A 17,708-nucleotide genomic window follows, 5' to 3' on the forward strand; every position below is an offset into this window, starting at 1 on the left:
AGAAGCAGTTGTGCTACTGTGACACAAACTGTGCAAACTTCTATGAAAGACAGCCAACTTTTTCTCCAGGAACCAAAACTACAACAAAGAAAAAGCACAAACAGATGCCTGATTTTACCCACTAACATCTCATTATCTCATTGTGGTGCCTGCTGCACATGTGTACAAACACAAAGACAAGGGAGGGAACTGGGACTGTTGCTTTGGGGGAAACGGGTTAACAGGAGGCCGTTAGAAAAGGGGTGTGGAAAGAGAGAGAGAGAGGCTGAAGGAGTGGGGCCATATAAAGAGCAACTGAACACAACCCAGGCTTTATCCTGCTTGTCTGTCCCGCTCACTCAGACCTCACAGGAAACTCCCAACTCCCCCTGCCCTTACACTCACTCACCTTCACTTACCACACTTTTTTTTACTTTGACACACAGTCCCGCCGGCTGCGCTCACTCTGTCCATAGAGGATGGCTGTGTCCATGTGGAGAATGAATGGGCTCTGGAGAAGGATGGCTGGAGTTCTGGTGCTCTGCACTCTGTTGCTCAGCAGTAAGTACTCTTATAATTATTAATTAGGCTATAGTATCTTCTTTTGCAACTTTAATTTACTCTAATATCACTATATTCCCCACTCAAAGTCTCATCTTGCTTGTGGAATTGAACTTTTTTGTTCCTTTGTTTTTGTCTCAGAAAGTCTTTGACATTGTAGTAGGCAAAATTCAGTTTCACATAATGCAGTATGTGTACATCAACAGTGACTTTTTACACAGTAGTTGGAGGGCTTGCTTTGATGTGCTCTGCCATGAGGGTACATACAGATGCAAAGAGGAATGTTAAGCGGTGTGCGACTGCAGACACAAAGGGTCTGCTCAGGAGCGGAACGTTGCAGTTGAGAATAATTATGCTTTACATCCTGCAGTGCATCTGGGTGGAGCTAATATGTGTTTGAATGTGTTTAAAAACCATTCATACAAGATGGCCTAGAAATACATGAGTGTATTTCTAATGTATTTCTATATTGAAAACAGGATCAGATTGTTTCTATGTATTGCATGCTACTCTATATATAACTATGTCTCCAGTGAGTTATAAAGATACTTTAAGTACATATGACTGTGTGTGAGCTGCGTGTGTGCTACATATAACAAAGTGACCACATAGCACATGTGGATTCAACAGAGAGCAAAAATAGTTCCCTACACTGTTTTCCCTGTAGATCTTCAAACAGTAAATGTCTCTGTGCGTGCGATCATGTGAATGTGTGTGGACTCGCTGGGCAGTCCACTTCAAATCAGTCTGAGGCCTGATGCTAATTGCAGGGTGATGTATGGCTTGGATGGTGTTGCCTCCTCGCCAGTTGTAAAGCAAGACTAGTTCTAGTTCAGCCCAGAGTAACGACTTCTGCAGAGCCATCAGGCCCCATCTATGGGCACAGGGGCGGTAAATGTTAGGAGCGACCTTGGGAAGACTAGGAGGAGTATTCCAGACTGATGAAAATAATCAAGGGTTTACTTTAAAAGGGAAAAGATTATGAGATGGCGGAACATGTTCGTAGTTTGCACAATAAAAAGGCACACTGCATACCGTCTGCATCAGCAGCTTAACAGATGGTAATTAGATTTACATGGAAATCTAATTACTTCAGGCACTCCCTGCCAAGAAATTAAAGGCTCAATACACGGACAACATTTTAAGACACATCTGATAATCAGCCATGTATATTTCTTTATTTTTCTATTACTGTTATTTAAAAAGCAGCTATTCTACTGTCTTATTATCTCTATAATTAGGACTTTGTTTTAATAATTTCCATATTATTATATTATTACAACCATGCCCACCTTGCCATTTGTCATATCTGCATATTGCCTAACATAGTTTGTCTTGATGTCTGAGTTCCACTGGGATTTCATGTTTTAAACGTGAAAAAACAAAATTTATAATAAATTAAAATTGGATTTTTCATTGGCACCAATCTTGCACCCCTGTTTTAGGTTTTAGCAGACAGCTCCTGATTTCTACTTTTAAGACTATCACAAGGGTGTTGTCTCAAGTCTGCTGACCAATCCTCAATTCTTTACCACATCCAACTGCAGCCCTCCGATCACACAGTCCTGCAACACTGTTGACACAGTGTGACTTTGCATGGGCACGGTCACATTTGGTTCTGAAAAACAAAATTAGTTCAGTTAAATACACTGAATGTGATGAGTTCTTGTATCTACATCTGGCCACTTGTACAAGTCTATGTTGATCATCTGCACACTTCTGTGGCTATTTCTGGTTTTGTTTTGGTACATTTTGCACCCACAGCCAAGTCACAAGAGACATTCTGTCTCCTCACTGACTCTTTTGACAATATAGGACTATGTGGCTTCAGTGGTATATGGGTCAGAGGTCTGGCTTTGATGACGTCAGTATACTCGGACAAAGACGTTGTCATGTTTCATGCTCCATTATGACTTCTTGATCAAATGAAGAAGACTCTTTGTCAAGTTGCTCAGTCCCTCTAAATGGAGAGGCGTGCCTCTGCACAGCTCCTGTCTTCTTGTGTTATTCTTACTCTCAGAGTGGAATCACTGTGAATCAGGAGGTTTAATCAGTGCCACATCAGGTTTAGCAGTGATGTCATTAGCCCCGCAAGGGTGGATAAATGGGCCAGCTGATCCCAGGCCTGTCTTAAAATAATGCTTGCAGTATTTGTACAAAAAGACAAGGGCCTCATCATTAAACTCTCTTTCTCTCTATGAATATATACATACACAGAAACCGTGGAAACCAGAAATGTAATTTCACAAAGGCCTTGGACTTACCACTTATCCAACAACAGGCATTATATGGAGTCAGTGGGTATAAAATGTTGCTTAAGGGGAACAAATCTGAACATTATCAAGCATTAAGTTTAGTCAAAGACAAGGCGCACTACAGGTACTGTGGGCTGCAGCTGAATCACTGAAAAGAGTAAATAATTCCTAGTTGTGCAGATCTACAGCTCAGTTAAAACATCAGCAGCTGAAGAACATCTTAGTTTAGATTTGTAGTTTAGAAAAACTGATTCAGGCAAAACAAGAGCAAGACGATAGAAGAGTGCATGAAAGGCAGGATGCAAGAGAGACAGCCTTTGATGCACTTGATTAGTGAATGTGTTTGACTGTGTTTATCAGTGCAAACATCCTCGTCATCTATAAGCAGGCCAATCACGCTGACACTCTGGCAAACACAGATTTAGTTTATACCCCCACTTCCCATGGCTGTCATTCAGTAGTTATGCAGTTGTGCAAATATGTAGCGCTGAAAGGGGCATGGACTGCAGTGTTGGATGATGTCATTCAGTGCCTCTTGGAGTATGTTAAAATCTCTCTCTTCCTCTCTCTCTCAAGATTTCGGGGGAAAACCCAAGCTTTAAATCTGCTCTGGAGAAGGGGGAAAAACATCTTGTCTCGCTCATTTCAGCTTGTCATCTGTGATGACTGTTTCTGTTGTTAAGTCAGGGTTTCAGGCAGAGCAGAATGAGCTGTGACAATTGCTGTTAGAATATACCACAGTAAACCAAGATATTCACTCGTGGGTTGGCAAAGACATCAGTGCTCAGTAGATGTCCTTTGGATGACACACACTAAAGTGGCCTTCACTGATACAAGTCATTCAGAATGGCATAAATCATAAGGGCTAATTGAATACAAAGGAAGAAGAGATATGAGAACTAAAAGACTCTTGAATCCTGTCAGAGAAAATGTAAGAAAATGTCTTAACTGAGCCTTTAAAAAGGACAGCACAGACTTCACACAGAGTAGAATTCACCATCCATATCTCCCTACATACAGATGTACAAAGCTGTTGTTTCTCAGACAGCTTCACCCTGCCAATGTAAACATGGGCAGAATATTGCCACTCTTTCTCATGGCCCTCAGCTATTGACCAGCATTCCTTCAGTCCCAAGTCGTTGATGGCGAAGTTTGATTCACGTCATCTGCTGGAGGGCGTGGGTCTTTTATGTAAGCTTTGGCAGATAGTGGTCTTATGTCAGGCTAGGGTGTGTGTCCACTTGGGCCCAAAGTTATGGCTGAGGTGCCACGTGAGCTTTCAAGTAATTAAACCTGGAGTCTGTGTTCTGTCAAACTGCCAGTTTTCTTCTGTGATTTCTATATATGAGTGGGCCAGGTCAGTCCACGACTGAAATCATTTAAATACTCTAAAAACACTGCCTGTCATAAGTGTCTGTTCTCTTACCTCATCTGCTAGCTCTCATCAGCATGAAAACCATAACAAGGGGGCGACATTATAAAATGTGTTTTTTCTTTCTGAATTATCTACATTTGAATCCGACTCTATTCCAAAGAAAACATATTAATGATAAGAAAACAAAACCACTGTCGCCACTAACTAAATTATCATCCAGGAAAAGGAGTTGACTTGGAGAAATAGATCGTCTAGCAACAATATTTACCTAGTGAAACAGTCTTAATGAAAAGCAGGCGCTGTGCTAGCATTCAAATCTTCCTTTTCCAATTACTGCTATTCTGGTGAGCTTATTGTTCCTTGTTCCCCTGGCACCCCGCTGTAATTTTACAGCTGTTGGGTTTTACCAGCATAAAGGGGGGGAGGCCTTCTCCTCCTGTTTCTCCCTCATTTTCACAAAATTTGGCGGCACAAGCAAAACTGAAGCCGAGTAACTCCAGATATCACTACTCAGATCGAAATCACCTCTTCTGTTAAGCTAATGAGCGGCCCCAGGACTATAGTGTGGATTCCGCAACAAGAACTTGGAAGCGCCCTCAGCTTCTTGTGTCATCCCTGCTTCTTCACACTGGCTGGAAACTAAAACTTCAGCAACAGCTCAGTGATCCTCCTCACACTGATTGATCCAAGGTTTTTGTGATACCATGCCAAACACCAGTAGAAAGCCATAGTATATGTTGGATAACCAGACAGGGCTGTCTTTATGGAGGGGTACACTGTTTACCCTGGGGAATAAAAGCACTTAATGAGCCTTGGCTGAGGCCCTTTGACTGCCAGAATAATTGCACCTGGTAATTAATGTTCAGTATAAACCATGTCGTTGAAGCCGTGCTTTATACTTCTTAATTGAAAACACAAGACTGTTTGGACATGATATTCATTTGTACTGTACATGTGTACATGCATCAACAGTGTGTGAGATCCTGTGCAGGCTTTTCTTTTCTATGTGAAAACTGCAGAGTTTAGCCATATCTGGAAGGCTAACAGATTATTGCTATTATTTCTCAATCTTTGTCTCCCACTTTGGCTTCTTAGCCTCAGTCATATCAGAACCAGCTTTTTTATGGCCATAGGTTTCGATATCTTTTTACAGCCTCTCCCCACGCGGTCTCACGTAAAAACAGCGGCTGGAATCGGTCCATGGACATCTGCTGTTGAAGCCCAGTGCTAGTTCTGACACAGGGAGGAGAGCAGCTAGTGTGCTGCAGCTGGTGTTTCCAGGTTCTAATCCGCTAACAAAATGGATGGACTGTTTTGGAAACACAGGTTTTAGGTTTCACTGCCCTGCTGAAACTATTTTAATGAGTAAATTAGAGGTTGAATAAAAACAATGGTCAGTAGCTGCTATCAATCATGCTACCTTTTCATTCTTTCCTTTTCTCTTCTTTTCTCCTGCCTTGACTTTGAAAAATGGCCCAAAGAGTACATGGAGGAAACAGAAATATTTAAGCTTGAATAAAGTTATCACATTGAGCAGGCACTTTGCTGTATCCCCATTACTTATCTGCAGCCCCCAGAGGTCACTGCATGCCACGTGCTGTGACAGCCACATCCTGTTATAGGATGTGCATAGATAACATTCCAAACCTGTTGTTAATTCCTTTTTATTTTTTTTTTAAAACTATCTTGTGTTTTGTTTAAAAACACCATGGGTGTGGGCAGGGTGGAAAAAGTCAACTTTTGCCACCCGTCTGTGCAGAAACAAAAATAGTTCTCACGTTCAGGGACCTGAGTGGTGCATTCATGGGATACAATTTTTTTGCATATTGTGAGTGGAGTAGCAAGTAGTAACATGGACTGTAGTTGGTTTCTGTGGCACTTCACTTGGTGGTATAGTCTATAACAGTAGTGTTTGTCTTTTCATTTTTTCATACAGACCCAGTAGTTAGGTATATTATGCTATAACACTAGTTCTTACAGGACAGTGTTCCTGTGATTGTAGCAACTGGTGTTCTGGCCTTTAAGGAGACATGTGTCATCTGGTGCTGAAACAAACACTTGATTAACTGAATAGTTGTTCAACAGAAAATAAATGTTTATAATTGATTTATCATTTAAGCTATTTATGAGGCAAAAATGACAAACATTAAATGTTTCTAGACCCTCAAATATGAGGATTTGCTGCGTTTCATTACATTGTAAAACAGATACCTTTGGGTTTGACTTTACCTTGAGCTCTTGTGATGGCATTGTTTGTCTAAGCTGAGGTGGGAATGAAAAGAAAGGAGTGAGAGGAGACATTAAGACATCTGTAAGCAGAGGACATGGGTTAGTGACGAGAGCTGGGTGTGGCTCATTATGACAGCCAAGGTGTTGTCTCAGTGGTCTGGGTGGAGGTCAAACGCAAGTCCAAAGATTTAGAGCTGAAGCTTTCCCTCTTACGCATGATGTCACTGATCTCACAGCTCTCTGACAGTATAGCATATGCAGAGAGAGAAGGAGTTCCCTGAAGAGACTTAGTACAGCTGCACCACTCTGCCCTTCCCCAGGCCTCCTCCCCAGTCTCCCCAGAGAGGAAGAAGGCCTCGTCCCCTGCTCAACTGCTCATACTCTGTAACTGCACCCGTTTAATCAGGTGTGACAATGTTTGTTATTATAATAACAATTTCCTACCTTAAATCTGAGCGGTGGAAGAGCAGGAAGGGTAAAAGATGGCAATTACAATGGGAGCTAGACTTGGAAAAGCCATGAGTGGCACAAATGAGTATGGCAAGGACTGGGACCAGATAGCACTTTCCAAAATATATTTACCCTCATATCTTAAGTGCACATACACACAAACATACACACACTTGCACAATCAGTTTAGCTGGAGCTGCTTGTAACTGAAGATGATAAGGACAGGTAAAGCTTTGTGTGCAGTTAACAATCCAGTCATGCAGCATGCTGGTGCCTCTGCTGAGGGCGAGCTCACTGATTTTAAACTGGATCTCTACTGAGTCCACTGGCACAAAGATAAAAAGAGTTTCTCAAACTTGCTGTTAAAAATCCTGTTCAAGACCATACTGAGATTTTTTTTATTTTATTTTATTTTATTTTTTAAGTTTTATTTTCATAGCTCTAGCCATCGGTTCTGTCGGTTATGATAACTTTGTACTCACCAGTAATTGTTGATATCTTTGAAAGCTGCAGCATCTCTAAAAATAAGTCCAACAGGTCAAGAAACACAAGCAGTCAGATGATCAGAGAATCATAGATGTAAGTTTTGTTTTTGTGATCTCTGCCTCCCCTGAAGCACATAACAGTGCTCCATGGGCTGAGAAAGGAAAACAACTACTGAGCAGAAGAGAAGTGTCTGTGCAGGGTGCTGAAATCAAGCTGGGTGCTGCATTATTGGACCTAAAACTAGGTTTAAAACCAAACACACTAGGATCAACACACTTTAAAGAAGCATATACATAAAATATGAGCATGTGTGTGTTTTCCCTTGTCTTACCATGATAGTGTCAGCATTTTGGACTGATGTCTATACTCCCTACAGAGAAAGTTATGCGCTCTACATTCTCTCGCTGTGTGATTATAGGTGCGTGTGTGTGTGTTGGTGAACTCGTTTGGGTGTGTCTGACAGTGAATGGGGGGGGAGTTGGAGGGCTTTTCCCCAGTGAGGAGAAGAGTTGAGAGGAGGTTGTCTGGAAGGAAACAGAATCAGTTGTAAAAATGTAGGATCTGGCTTTCATAACAACTTCAGTAAGAAACAGTCTTCTCCACGGTATCATCTCTCTTTCCTGCTCTCCCCTGAGTCCACCATTGTAAATATAGAGTTTACCACCTGACACAGAGTTAAACCCAAGAACCCTCACATCTGTTTGTGTTTGTGTCTTTCTGAGCTTTGTAATTTGATGTATTTTCAGGGTGAACAACCATGAACTATATCATGGAATTCATGCAGTGAATGATGATGTCCAGTACAGAGTTGTCAATTCAGTAATGACCTTTCTTAATCCATTTCTCCATATATAATCCAATAAAGTCAGTTATGAAATTTTTAACAATCGTCCGAGGGATCAGGACTGCTTTATTTATGGACGTGACATCTAATATGTTTACAGTGTAACTGACTTTAGGAGTAGCTCACATTCTCTTGTTAAAGTACATGAAGCACAGTTGGGTCAGTAGCTGCAACACATTCCAGTAAGGCAACAACAATAACTGTTTTGGTTATGTAAATCTTCCTAGATAGAACAAAGCATTTGCCATAGGCTACATGTATTAATTCTGTAAGCAGGCATGGTGCTGTAAGGCACCTTAAGCATCCACCAATGTCCAGTTATTGTTTGCTGGTGAAATATCTGCCTTATAATTGATGTTGCTTTGTCCAACCACAAGCAAAAAAATGCAGCACTTTTGAACTGTCACTCACAATCCTGGGCCCATATCATACCCCTTCTTTAACCTATGATTTAGTTCTTTACATTTGGCATGACTGCACACCACACACCACGTCAAAGACTGGAACACCCAGGCTGAAAGGTTCAAGGAGGGCAGCCAGGGCAGGAAATCCACTTGAAGTAGTCCAGTAGTGAAGAGCAGGATTTACATGAACCCAAAGGTTACACAGCCTGCAGCTTTGGCCATGTGCTCTGTGGGTCCATCAGAAACTCTCAGGAGAGTGAGACCAAGGTTGTGTTTATGGAGTGGGAGTGTTATGTGTGTTCCTCTGTATTTGTGTTGAGACAAGAGGTCCTAGGGCTTAGTGCTGATGCTGAGTGGCCTGGCTGGAAACACAGTGAGATTTCTGACACAGCTGTCTGAGGCATCTTTGTCTACAGTGGTGGAGTGTTACTGTGTATAAATCTCTACTAGCATAGTGCGGAGTTTAAATTCATGACAGTTTAAAGTGAGTAGATTGGTGTGTATATATGTGTCCATGTATCTGTATTCATGAGCATTCACAGTGTGTGGTTCATATATCTGTATGTGTACAGAGTCTGTGCATGTAATGTGTGTTTAAACAAAAGAACCCATTAATACAATGATTGATATTTTTTAAGAAACTGAGGACGTAAAAGCTTTAAAACATAAATAATCATGCTTATTCTAGTCAGCACTTAATACTTAACTGCTTAGACAGTGAAGTGATTTAAAAACATTCCATATACATTGTTTGTCCTAAGAAAATCTTTATAGCTATGAGGTATAAACTGAAGTTAAATCAGTGGCTAAACATTTTTGTCTCACATGATTACAGTATTAAACATGACAGTTCAAGCTGAAGGCAATTAATTGAAGGCTCTAAAAACACAGTGAAGTTTAGTTTAGTTCTCTCTTTTTGATTGACTGTGCGATCCCTGATTGGGCCTGACCACACTTTGATACAACTTCAGTTATTTGTCATGGCTGTAGCATTGGGAGCAGGAGTGATGGACTCGGCTGTACTAGTAGAGTTCTGTTTGTTTGTACATGGTTTTAAAAAGACATCACAAGTTAAAATAGAATAGGGCAGTCTAATAGCATTATCCTGCTGGCTACATCAACACATAGTTTCAGAGAGAGGGTTTGCAGTTATCTGCACATACAAAATCAATACGTTAATAAGGATGTTTACCTGTTGTAATATTAATCTGAAATTTGACGTTTGACTTCAGAAGGTGATTTAACCAATGCAGGCCATCAATCCTTTTAACTAAAAAAAAACTTTAAGGAATTTGGGAAATGCTTCTTGTTTTTTTTTTACCTTGCTTTTTCAGAAAGGTCAGAGCACCACCCAACTTAATCCCAAGATTATTAAAGAAACATTTCTCCCAGACGATGTATGCGCAGTCAAGAGGCCATCACCTCCTGACTGAGCTGTTTATTTGCATAGGCTGCAGACAGTGAGAATCAGCCCATATGTGGCTATTAATTAGTTTGAGCCCTTGAGCACACGTGCCAAATTGGTTTGGCATCTTTGGGTTGGGCATGGCCAAGCTGTTCAAAGTGTGTGCTTGAAATTTCATTCCAAATTACTATTCCTTTTTTACATAAGAACAGTGGCATAAGTGGGATTGTGTGATTTTAAGGATTGTTTTTTTTTCTTTTTTCCATTTTTAACCTTTAATGTGCATCAGGTGGATTCACTACAGAGGTTTTCGAACTGTGAACCAGGGGGAGTTACTGCAATTGGCATCAAAACTCATAGTCATAGTCATAGTTCTGTCAAATCTGAACATGATTACATATTTTTAGATTCAGTGTGACTTACACTATACAGAGATATCATTATCACCAGTGTGCACTTCTAATAGCCAATTCAGGATATTTTTAATGCTGCCACTTTGCCTAAATGTAAACAAATATACGGGGAAAAAAACTAAGCAACTAGTTTGGTGTAGCCCCCAAATAACTAATTGTAGTTTAAGTGTTTAAATTTCTGTGTCTCTCTTTGTCCCTCTCCCCCTCTCCCTCTGTCTCTCCATTCCTTGCAGATGAGGTGATATGTCAAGATGATTCAGTAACAGATGCCGCAACTGCAGCCGATCTAGGTGGAGACAGCAGTGCTGGTAGGAGCCTTGATAAATGAGATTTGAGATTAGCACAGGAGTTCTGGAAATTACAGGGAGATAAGACATTATTTCAAAGTTGAATTTTTCTTAAGTTATTTTACTCTATATTACTACCATTACATAGATTCTGAGAGAGGCTATCATGTTATAGTAACATTACAAGTGACAAACACCTTGACACATTAGGTTACCTGATGAAATAAAGGTTAAATACATTATACATCCATTATGTGCTTGTGTATAACAGCATTGTCTGTTGATTGTGTTCTTAGTGACAGATGTTCCAGCTCCAGCCGCCTCTTCTGCCCCCACTGTGGATTCCGGTGATGGTGATGGTGCTGGTGGTGGTGAAGACTCTGCTGTCTCTGCTGGTCCTGAAGTCCCAGCAACTATTATAACCATTGACATTGGTGCGGACAACCCGAATGTAGACCTCTCAGGCACCATTGCTAGCACCCTTGCCAAAGGCGTTGAGGTGCCTGCAGTCAATGAGAACTCAGATGTCTCCAACGTTGTTAAAAAAGTGGTGGTGGGTACCTGCCTGTACCGTGTTCAAGCATTTCTGTAAAATATATTGCATTTGTTTTGATGGGGGATGTGTTTACAATGGATGGCTGATGTTGTAGTTACAGCCATAATGTGCAAAGTGTCCTGTCTTCTCCTGACCTCATTTGTTTGTCTGACCTGGCTCACTGTCTACAGCCTACTGTGAAGTGTGTTGGAGAGAACGACATCCCAGAAAGTAATGCTGTCAAGGCTATGGTGGCAACAGCTGACTGTGTGAGTATGAGTTTATCATTACAATAGCACTATAAAAGAGGAATATTCTCTTAAGATGTCAGTCCACCACCACCAAAGCTACATGCTACCACCATCTTCATGTCATTCAGTTTGTAACAATAACCTTCGTCTCCTCCCTGTTAACCACCGCCAGTATCAAATTACCAACTGCTAAGAGTTTGCCTTGCAAAATTTAAGACCAAAGTGAAATGACAGGAAAGAGCTGAGGCCGGTTACCTTCTAGTGACACGCTCATTTTACCAAGACCTTTATCTGGCCCCCAACACCTTGGGTCCAGAGGAAGTGGTTTACTCCACTTAGAAAGAGAAGAAGAAGATTAATGGGTTTTAAAGAGTTACGGTTGGAAATATGGCCCTGATAAAGGCAGATCTTTTCTCAGACATTCCTCAGGCATTGTAAATCTTGAGACTGTGTTCCTGGCAGGAGACAAATGAAGAGGACGGCTAGTGTTTCCTCACTCCTCCTCGCTCTAAGGTCCATAAGGAGGAATTGCAAGGGTGTGGCCTCATTTTATGGCTTTTTTATATTATAAGTCTTTTACTACACAAAGATGTGTTTTTCAGGTTTTGTCACAAGAGGAAGACAATGAGTTAGATATCTGTGTATCTAGAAAATTTATTTTCTGTAGTTTTCTCTTACACTGTTTAATTCTAATTGTGAACACAGTTGTTAGGTGATGCATCAAAGCACAACAAACACACGATGTTCAAATACAACTATCTGTTGCATTGTACAATATGTCAGTCCAGGTGCACAGAGCCGAAGCAGCAGGTCAGATCCCAATCCACATACTTTAGTTAGCCTGTATGTGGGTCATTACTGTAACATCCACAGAGCCAGGACCAGCTGCAGAAATCATCTGTCCAACTCAGGATGAAACTAAACATGGACTGCTGTGCCGGAGGCCTTAGCCAGCTGATGATTAGTTCAAAATGTAGATGAGAGTGAGTGAATGGCGTGAAAGACCTTGATATAAGAACAGCCTGTTATCAATAGAACACATTTAATAAAGCAACAATGCTCTAAAGTACTTCAGACTATGCCTTTTTATATCTTTGTAAATCGTCAGTCACTATAAAAGACATTCTGATATGACAAAATATTAAAAACACACACAATGTTCTCTTTTGTCATACATTATCTTAGCATCGTATGATGTTTGTGTTGTTAAAGTGGGTTTATTCAAGTGTAAACCTACTATAACTCATCTGAGCTCCAGGCATAAGTGCCACATAAGGTCAAGCAAAGCAAATATGAGACATTGTAGAATTCTTGAGAATAACATGTGATGGGTCACAAGTGACACAGACAGATGGAGAAAGGAGGAGGTTCCACGGGAGTGATTTTGCCATTTGAGCTCAGCCTTCCTGAGTGTCTTCCACCCTTCCTCAAAGATCTGGATGTTACAGCAGAGTCCAGCTGTGGGCCCACTCCCAACTAACTGAGGATTCAGGGTTTGCTCATAGTGGTCCTCTGGGAACACTGAGAGCTGTCTGGATCACATTACACAAAATGAAGAGTGTTCCCAAGTCACAAACCCTGAAGTTGTGCAATGAGGTGATATCATAGCTCAGGGTTAAGGTGGGGAAAAAGAAGGTGTGGTCTGCAAATTTTCCATCCAACTGCTTTTTGTCTCCATTACACATACACAAGGCCTACGTGCACCGATGGTCAGCTGGGAAAATTCAGGAACACACATTCACTTGTTGTCTCCGTATATGTACAGAGTTATACGCTGAAAATGTTAAATTTTTGATTGTTTTTCAAAACACCAAAAATTAACTGTTTCTTGCTCCTCTGAGTTAATTCAGACAGCTATTGTAAATTAGTACGTAAGTATGTATTGTACACCTCCCTTTGACATGCAAATCCTGTCTTACAGGAGGCAACTAAAAGCCTTATTGAGAATAACCCAACATACTGGTGCCGTAAAGAAGGAACCTGTAATATAGAAATCTTCCAAAATGGCAACGAGTTGCGGCTGAGCAGCAAAGACGGTGGGTTGATATTGATAACTCACACACCGAAGGTTATAATACATTCTTGTGGTATGGTTTTGCAGCAGAACAATGCATAGACCTGCTTTTTAAGTACTGAAATATTTCTAATATTCAATATCCCTACAGCTAATTCAGCTTCTTTGGCTGAAGCGCTCAAGAGTGAAGATTTGAAAGAGAAGGTAAGACAGCACTAGATGCTACAGCCTGATTACCATAGTGCGGAAGTGAAATAATTTTCAAACGCACAAGGCAACGCAAGTCTTTCACGGCAAAGCCTGCAAGTGAAATGAACTTTTAGCTTTATACCTACTGTAGTTTGCCTGTTTACAGCCTACATCAAGGACGACTGAGATGACTCTACTCAGGCGAACATGAGCATAATTATTTTGTATGATTCCAAAAGCTATGAATTCCCAAAATACTTCTTTTGAACAAAATCTCATCTCTTCACTTTGTTTCCAGCTGGGTGTGACTAAGGTTGAGACCCCGTCATCATCAGGATCCTCAGTATTTGTTGGAATACTGGTCACTGGTCTGCTTGCCGCCCTTGCAATGACCATCGGTTACTTAAAATGCCAACGCAGGACTGACACCAAGGGGGTGAAGCTGGTAAGCACATTTTCACTTTTTCAGCTAAAAATGGATTTAGGCCTACAATATACTGTACTCTATGTCGCCACCATGGACCTGATTTACTTATTTTCTAGCTCACATGTTGATGGTGGATTTACATGTGCTGGCAGATCACAGCCCATAAACTGAAAATGACTATAGATTTAGCTTTTTTTTCCTCCAGAAACACTGCATAATTCTTAGTTATAACCATGTCTGGTTCTAATTTGTTCATCTGAAAAATTCTAGTACAACACTGACCTGGGTGACCTAACATATGACCTGCAGGTGTGTTTTTTCATAAATATGTAATTCATTCACCATATGCTACAGTCACAGTCGTCATTATAGATTCACTATGCATAGATTTTCTTGGGCAAAGTTCATGTCTTCCTACATCTGAAATCAAAACAGGACTATTTCCTTACTTTTTCAATTCCTGCCAGTGTTTTAATTAGGGAGTGTTGCTGGCCAGCTATCAGAGAGAATATGCAGAGAAAGACCCACACCCTGCTCTCTGTTGCCTTATTCATCTGCAGAGCTTACTGTTTCATCTAGAAGCCAGATGCAGCTGTTTCTCTGTACCACTCACCAAATCACATGATAGAGACCACATTAAAGGATGTGTTTGCGTGTGTTTATAAGTAATAGTGGGAGGGTGTGGGGGATAGTGGGTGCACCTGTGTACATATGTGTTTTTGTGTGCATGATAGACCTGTGTCTGATCATCAAATCAAATGCTTCATTTTTAATGCCTTCTGAATATTTTATCCAAGGACCCATAAAACACATCAGCATAGTGAAGCTGTTCTTTTTTTAATATACTGAATCAATATGACTGCTATGTTAGAGATGGAGACTTCAGTTCATATGTCCAGTGTACACATTGATGCAGTTTACAAATGCACAATAATATGCACATTTGTGCTATCTTTAGCTTGTTTTACACTGGTATAAAAAAAGAGGTGACAGCTGCTACGCAACTGCAATAAGCAAGCTTGATACCCAGGTATTTTCCATCTAGCCTTTCGATAATGAGTTGGTCATTTGTTCTGTGTGTGTAGGCAGAGGAAGCCTATCCAGTAGATCAGGAGAACCAGGGGAACACGCTGGTATCTGTGGCCCCCCTCAACCCTCCTCCAGAGACCCAGGAGAAACCCAGCGTAAATGGAGAGTCCCCTGAGGCAGCCAAGACCCAGCCTCCTCCTCCCACCAATGGCCACTCCACTGCCAAGACAGCAGACACCGAGCTGTGAAATGGCCTACAACGGATTGCAGCCCAGGAACTACCCCCACAAACACACCCATCCACACACATGCCTATGAAAACTCACCTCCTCTCCTGAGTCCACTCCTGCCCAGTCACACAGCAAAGTGGACTACAGGGACTAGAACTGTCTTTTGCGTCAACACTCCTCTTGTTATGGTTCCCTTGCCTCCTCCTTTGGCTATGTGCCTCAACAAACATCAGGAAAACTAGTCTGATGATGACGATGATGGTGGTGATGAATGATGCTGATGATGACGAAGGCTCAGTCCCTGGGTTGTTGACGGCAGTCAGGCTGGAGTCGAGGGACAGGAGATGGGCAGTTCTGGGTGGGAGGAGAGTGTATTTTAGCAATTTATCAGCGCTGGCTCCCACGGTGACTGCAACCTCTGGAGTCCCAGCCATTTGCTGTCAACACCCAGCAGGGGTCTCTGCTTGTCGTCCCGTTTAAAGCTTCAACCAAATCCTCCACCAGAAAATACAGTATAAGCACATAAATGAAATTGTTCCTTGGTTTATTGATAAGCCGTGACAGACAGAGAGGAGACAAATCACACTGCCTTGAAATCTGTTTACAAACTTCTCAGAGAGAAAATCCATTGGGCTCTCATCTTGTTTGTCTGATTGAGTTATTGATCATGTAGGTGTGCGAATGCGTGTGTGTGTATGTGTGTTTGTGTGCTGCTGTCATGCCCGCATGTGTGTGTTAACATATACTTCTATCTGCACTGTGCATGGACTGTATATATCTAAGCTTTTCTTGCTTACTGTGCGTACTGTATGGCATGTTTGATGAGGAGTGATAGATGTCGATCATGTGAGTGAAGAATGAGGGTGAATGTGCATGTGAACATTAGCCATGAAAAGCATTCAGTTTTGTAAAATGAGTTGACAAAGTGATGGTTCACCCAGTTACTGTGATGAGGAGGGAGAAATAGTCACAACATTTTCTTGAAGAGGGGTAGCCGTAAGGAATTCTCCAATCTGCTACCGCAAACTGAAGTGATATAAAACACAAAGTTAACCAGCTTCTTAACAATGGCTTTATAGTCACTGCTGAAAATCATGAGGCTGTCTGTCTGCCCAACAGACTTCTAAAGGCCTCAGACACAGAGCCTCTTACTGTCAGCTCTGTCCATCCATTTGTCAGTGTTACTCTCTTTTCAATATACTGTATAAGCTCTTTTTAACTAGCAGTATCCTATTGAGCAGTGTGTATAGTATGGTGACTCTTTGTCTTGTTTTTATTCTGTGTACACACACTTGCGATTTTCATTTTATGTGCCAAAGAATTTCATTTCATAGCCTATGTTGTACTAAAATATGTACTTTGTGGCAACTTTGCAATGTTTGATTCAGGTCATACGTGTTGTAAAAAGATGCTCAAAGGCTATGACTGTTAGAACAAAGCATCTGGTGGCCAATATCTGTGTTTTCTTTTTTTTCCTGCCCTGTAAGTTCAGGTGACATCAGTTTTTACAGACATACCAGAGGTAAAGTACAAAAGAAAATTAGATTTTTTTTTTATTATTATTTTTTTGTGTCAAATGGGAACAAAGAAATGGGATGTCTCACATTGATTCCTCCTTTCAGTCAATTTTGTATCTTTTCATTGCTAACATTCCAGTGTTACTGTTTCATTTTACTAGTACCCTGTAGTTTGAATTGGATTTAACATGAAAAAAATAAAAAGCAGAAAATAAACAACTTGAATGAATTGTCATGTTTTCAGCCTCATTTTATTTTTAAAAAGTCAATCAGAGGAGTGAGTGGAAAGAGTAATGAGGTTTCTAACAGACTGTTAGACACACTTACGCACACATACATACATACATACATCTGTGCTCTAACACACTCGGAATTTAAATCCCACACAGCCCATAAGGTCACACAGCTGGTTTGCATAAGCAGTAGTAATGACATCACTTCACACTGTTTTGTCTTTCACAGTTCGGGTGGGGCGGCAAAAACATCTCCCAGCTGTCTTTTCCAAACAGCACAGGACATGTTCATGAGTACCATGTCAATCCAGGGTCTACTCACCATCCATCATGGTGTTCATATATGTATTTTTAATTCAGTTTCTGTCACCATCTGCTGTATGGGACAGTGTGACTAGTTTATTTCTCATCCATTCACACCCGTTCATTCATCACAAGATCAAGTCCAATGTGAATTCCTACCCTGCCCTGTCCCCTTCCACACCCTACAAGGAAAATATTTCCTCAAGGCCATTAAGCAGCGCTGTGAAACAGTCCTGTTGTCACAATATGCCACAACCGTAAAGTCAGTGCAAGAGACACATACCACAGACAT

At 41.1% G+C, this 17,708-nt stretch overlaps 1 protein-coding gene across 1 annotated transcript; it reads left to right on the plus strand.

The window, feature by feature from the left end:
- The first annotated feature begins 298 nt into the window (after positions 1–298).
- cd34 (CD34 molecule) lies at positions 299–17,109 on the plus strand. The gene is made up of 8 exons (XM_018682053.2): positions 299–540; positions 10,635–10,709; positions 10,985–11,241; positions 11,415–11,492; positions 13,396–13,510; positions 13,640–13,692; positions 13,976–14,122; positions 15,190–17,109. The coding sequence occupies exons 1-8, from the start codon at positions 459–461 to the stop codon at positions 15,379–15,381; spliced, it is 999 nt and encodes a 332-aa protein (XP_018537569.1). The 5' UTR covers positions 299–458; the 3' UTR covers positions 15,382–17,109.
- The last annotated feature ends 599 nt before the right edge of the window (positions 17,110–17,708 follow it).

Source organism: Lates calcarifer, linkage group LG6 (genome assembly GCF_001640805.2).
Source record: "Lates calcarifer isolate ASB-BC8 linkage group LG6, TLL_Latcal_v3, whole genome shotgun sequence".
NCBI classification, from domain to species: Eukaryota; Metazoa; Chordata; class Actinopteri; family Centropomidae; genus Lates; species Lates calcarifer.

What these genes read in the sequence shown, in the direction of transcription:
- cd34 (XM_018682053.2), top strand. Translation starts at nt 459, where the DNA reads ATGGCTGTGTCCATGTGGAGAATGAATGGGCTCTGGAGAAGGATGGCT. An exon ending in TGGTGGCAACAGCTGACTGT is followed by an intron (nt 11,493 to 13,395) that starts GTGAGTATGAGT and finishes CCTGTCTTACAG; the next exon opens with GAGGCAACTAAAAGCCTTAT. An exon ending in ACACCAAGGGGGTGAAGCTG is followed by an intron (nt 14,123 to 15,189) that starts GTAAGCACATTT and finishes CTGTGTGTGTAG; the next exon opens with GCAGAGGAAGCCTATCCAGT.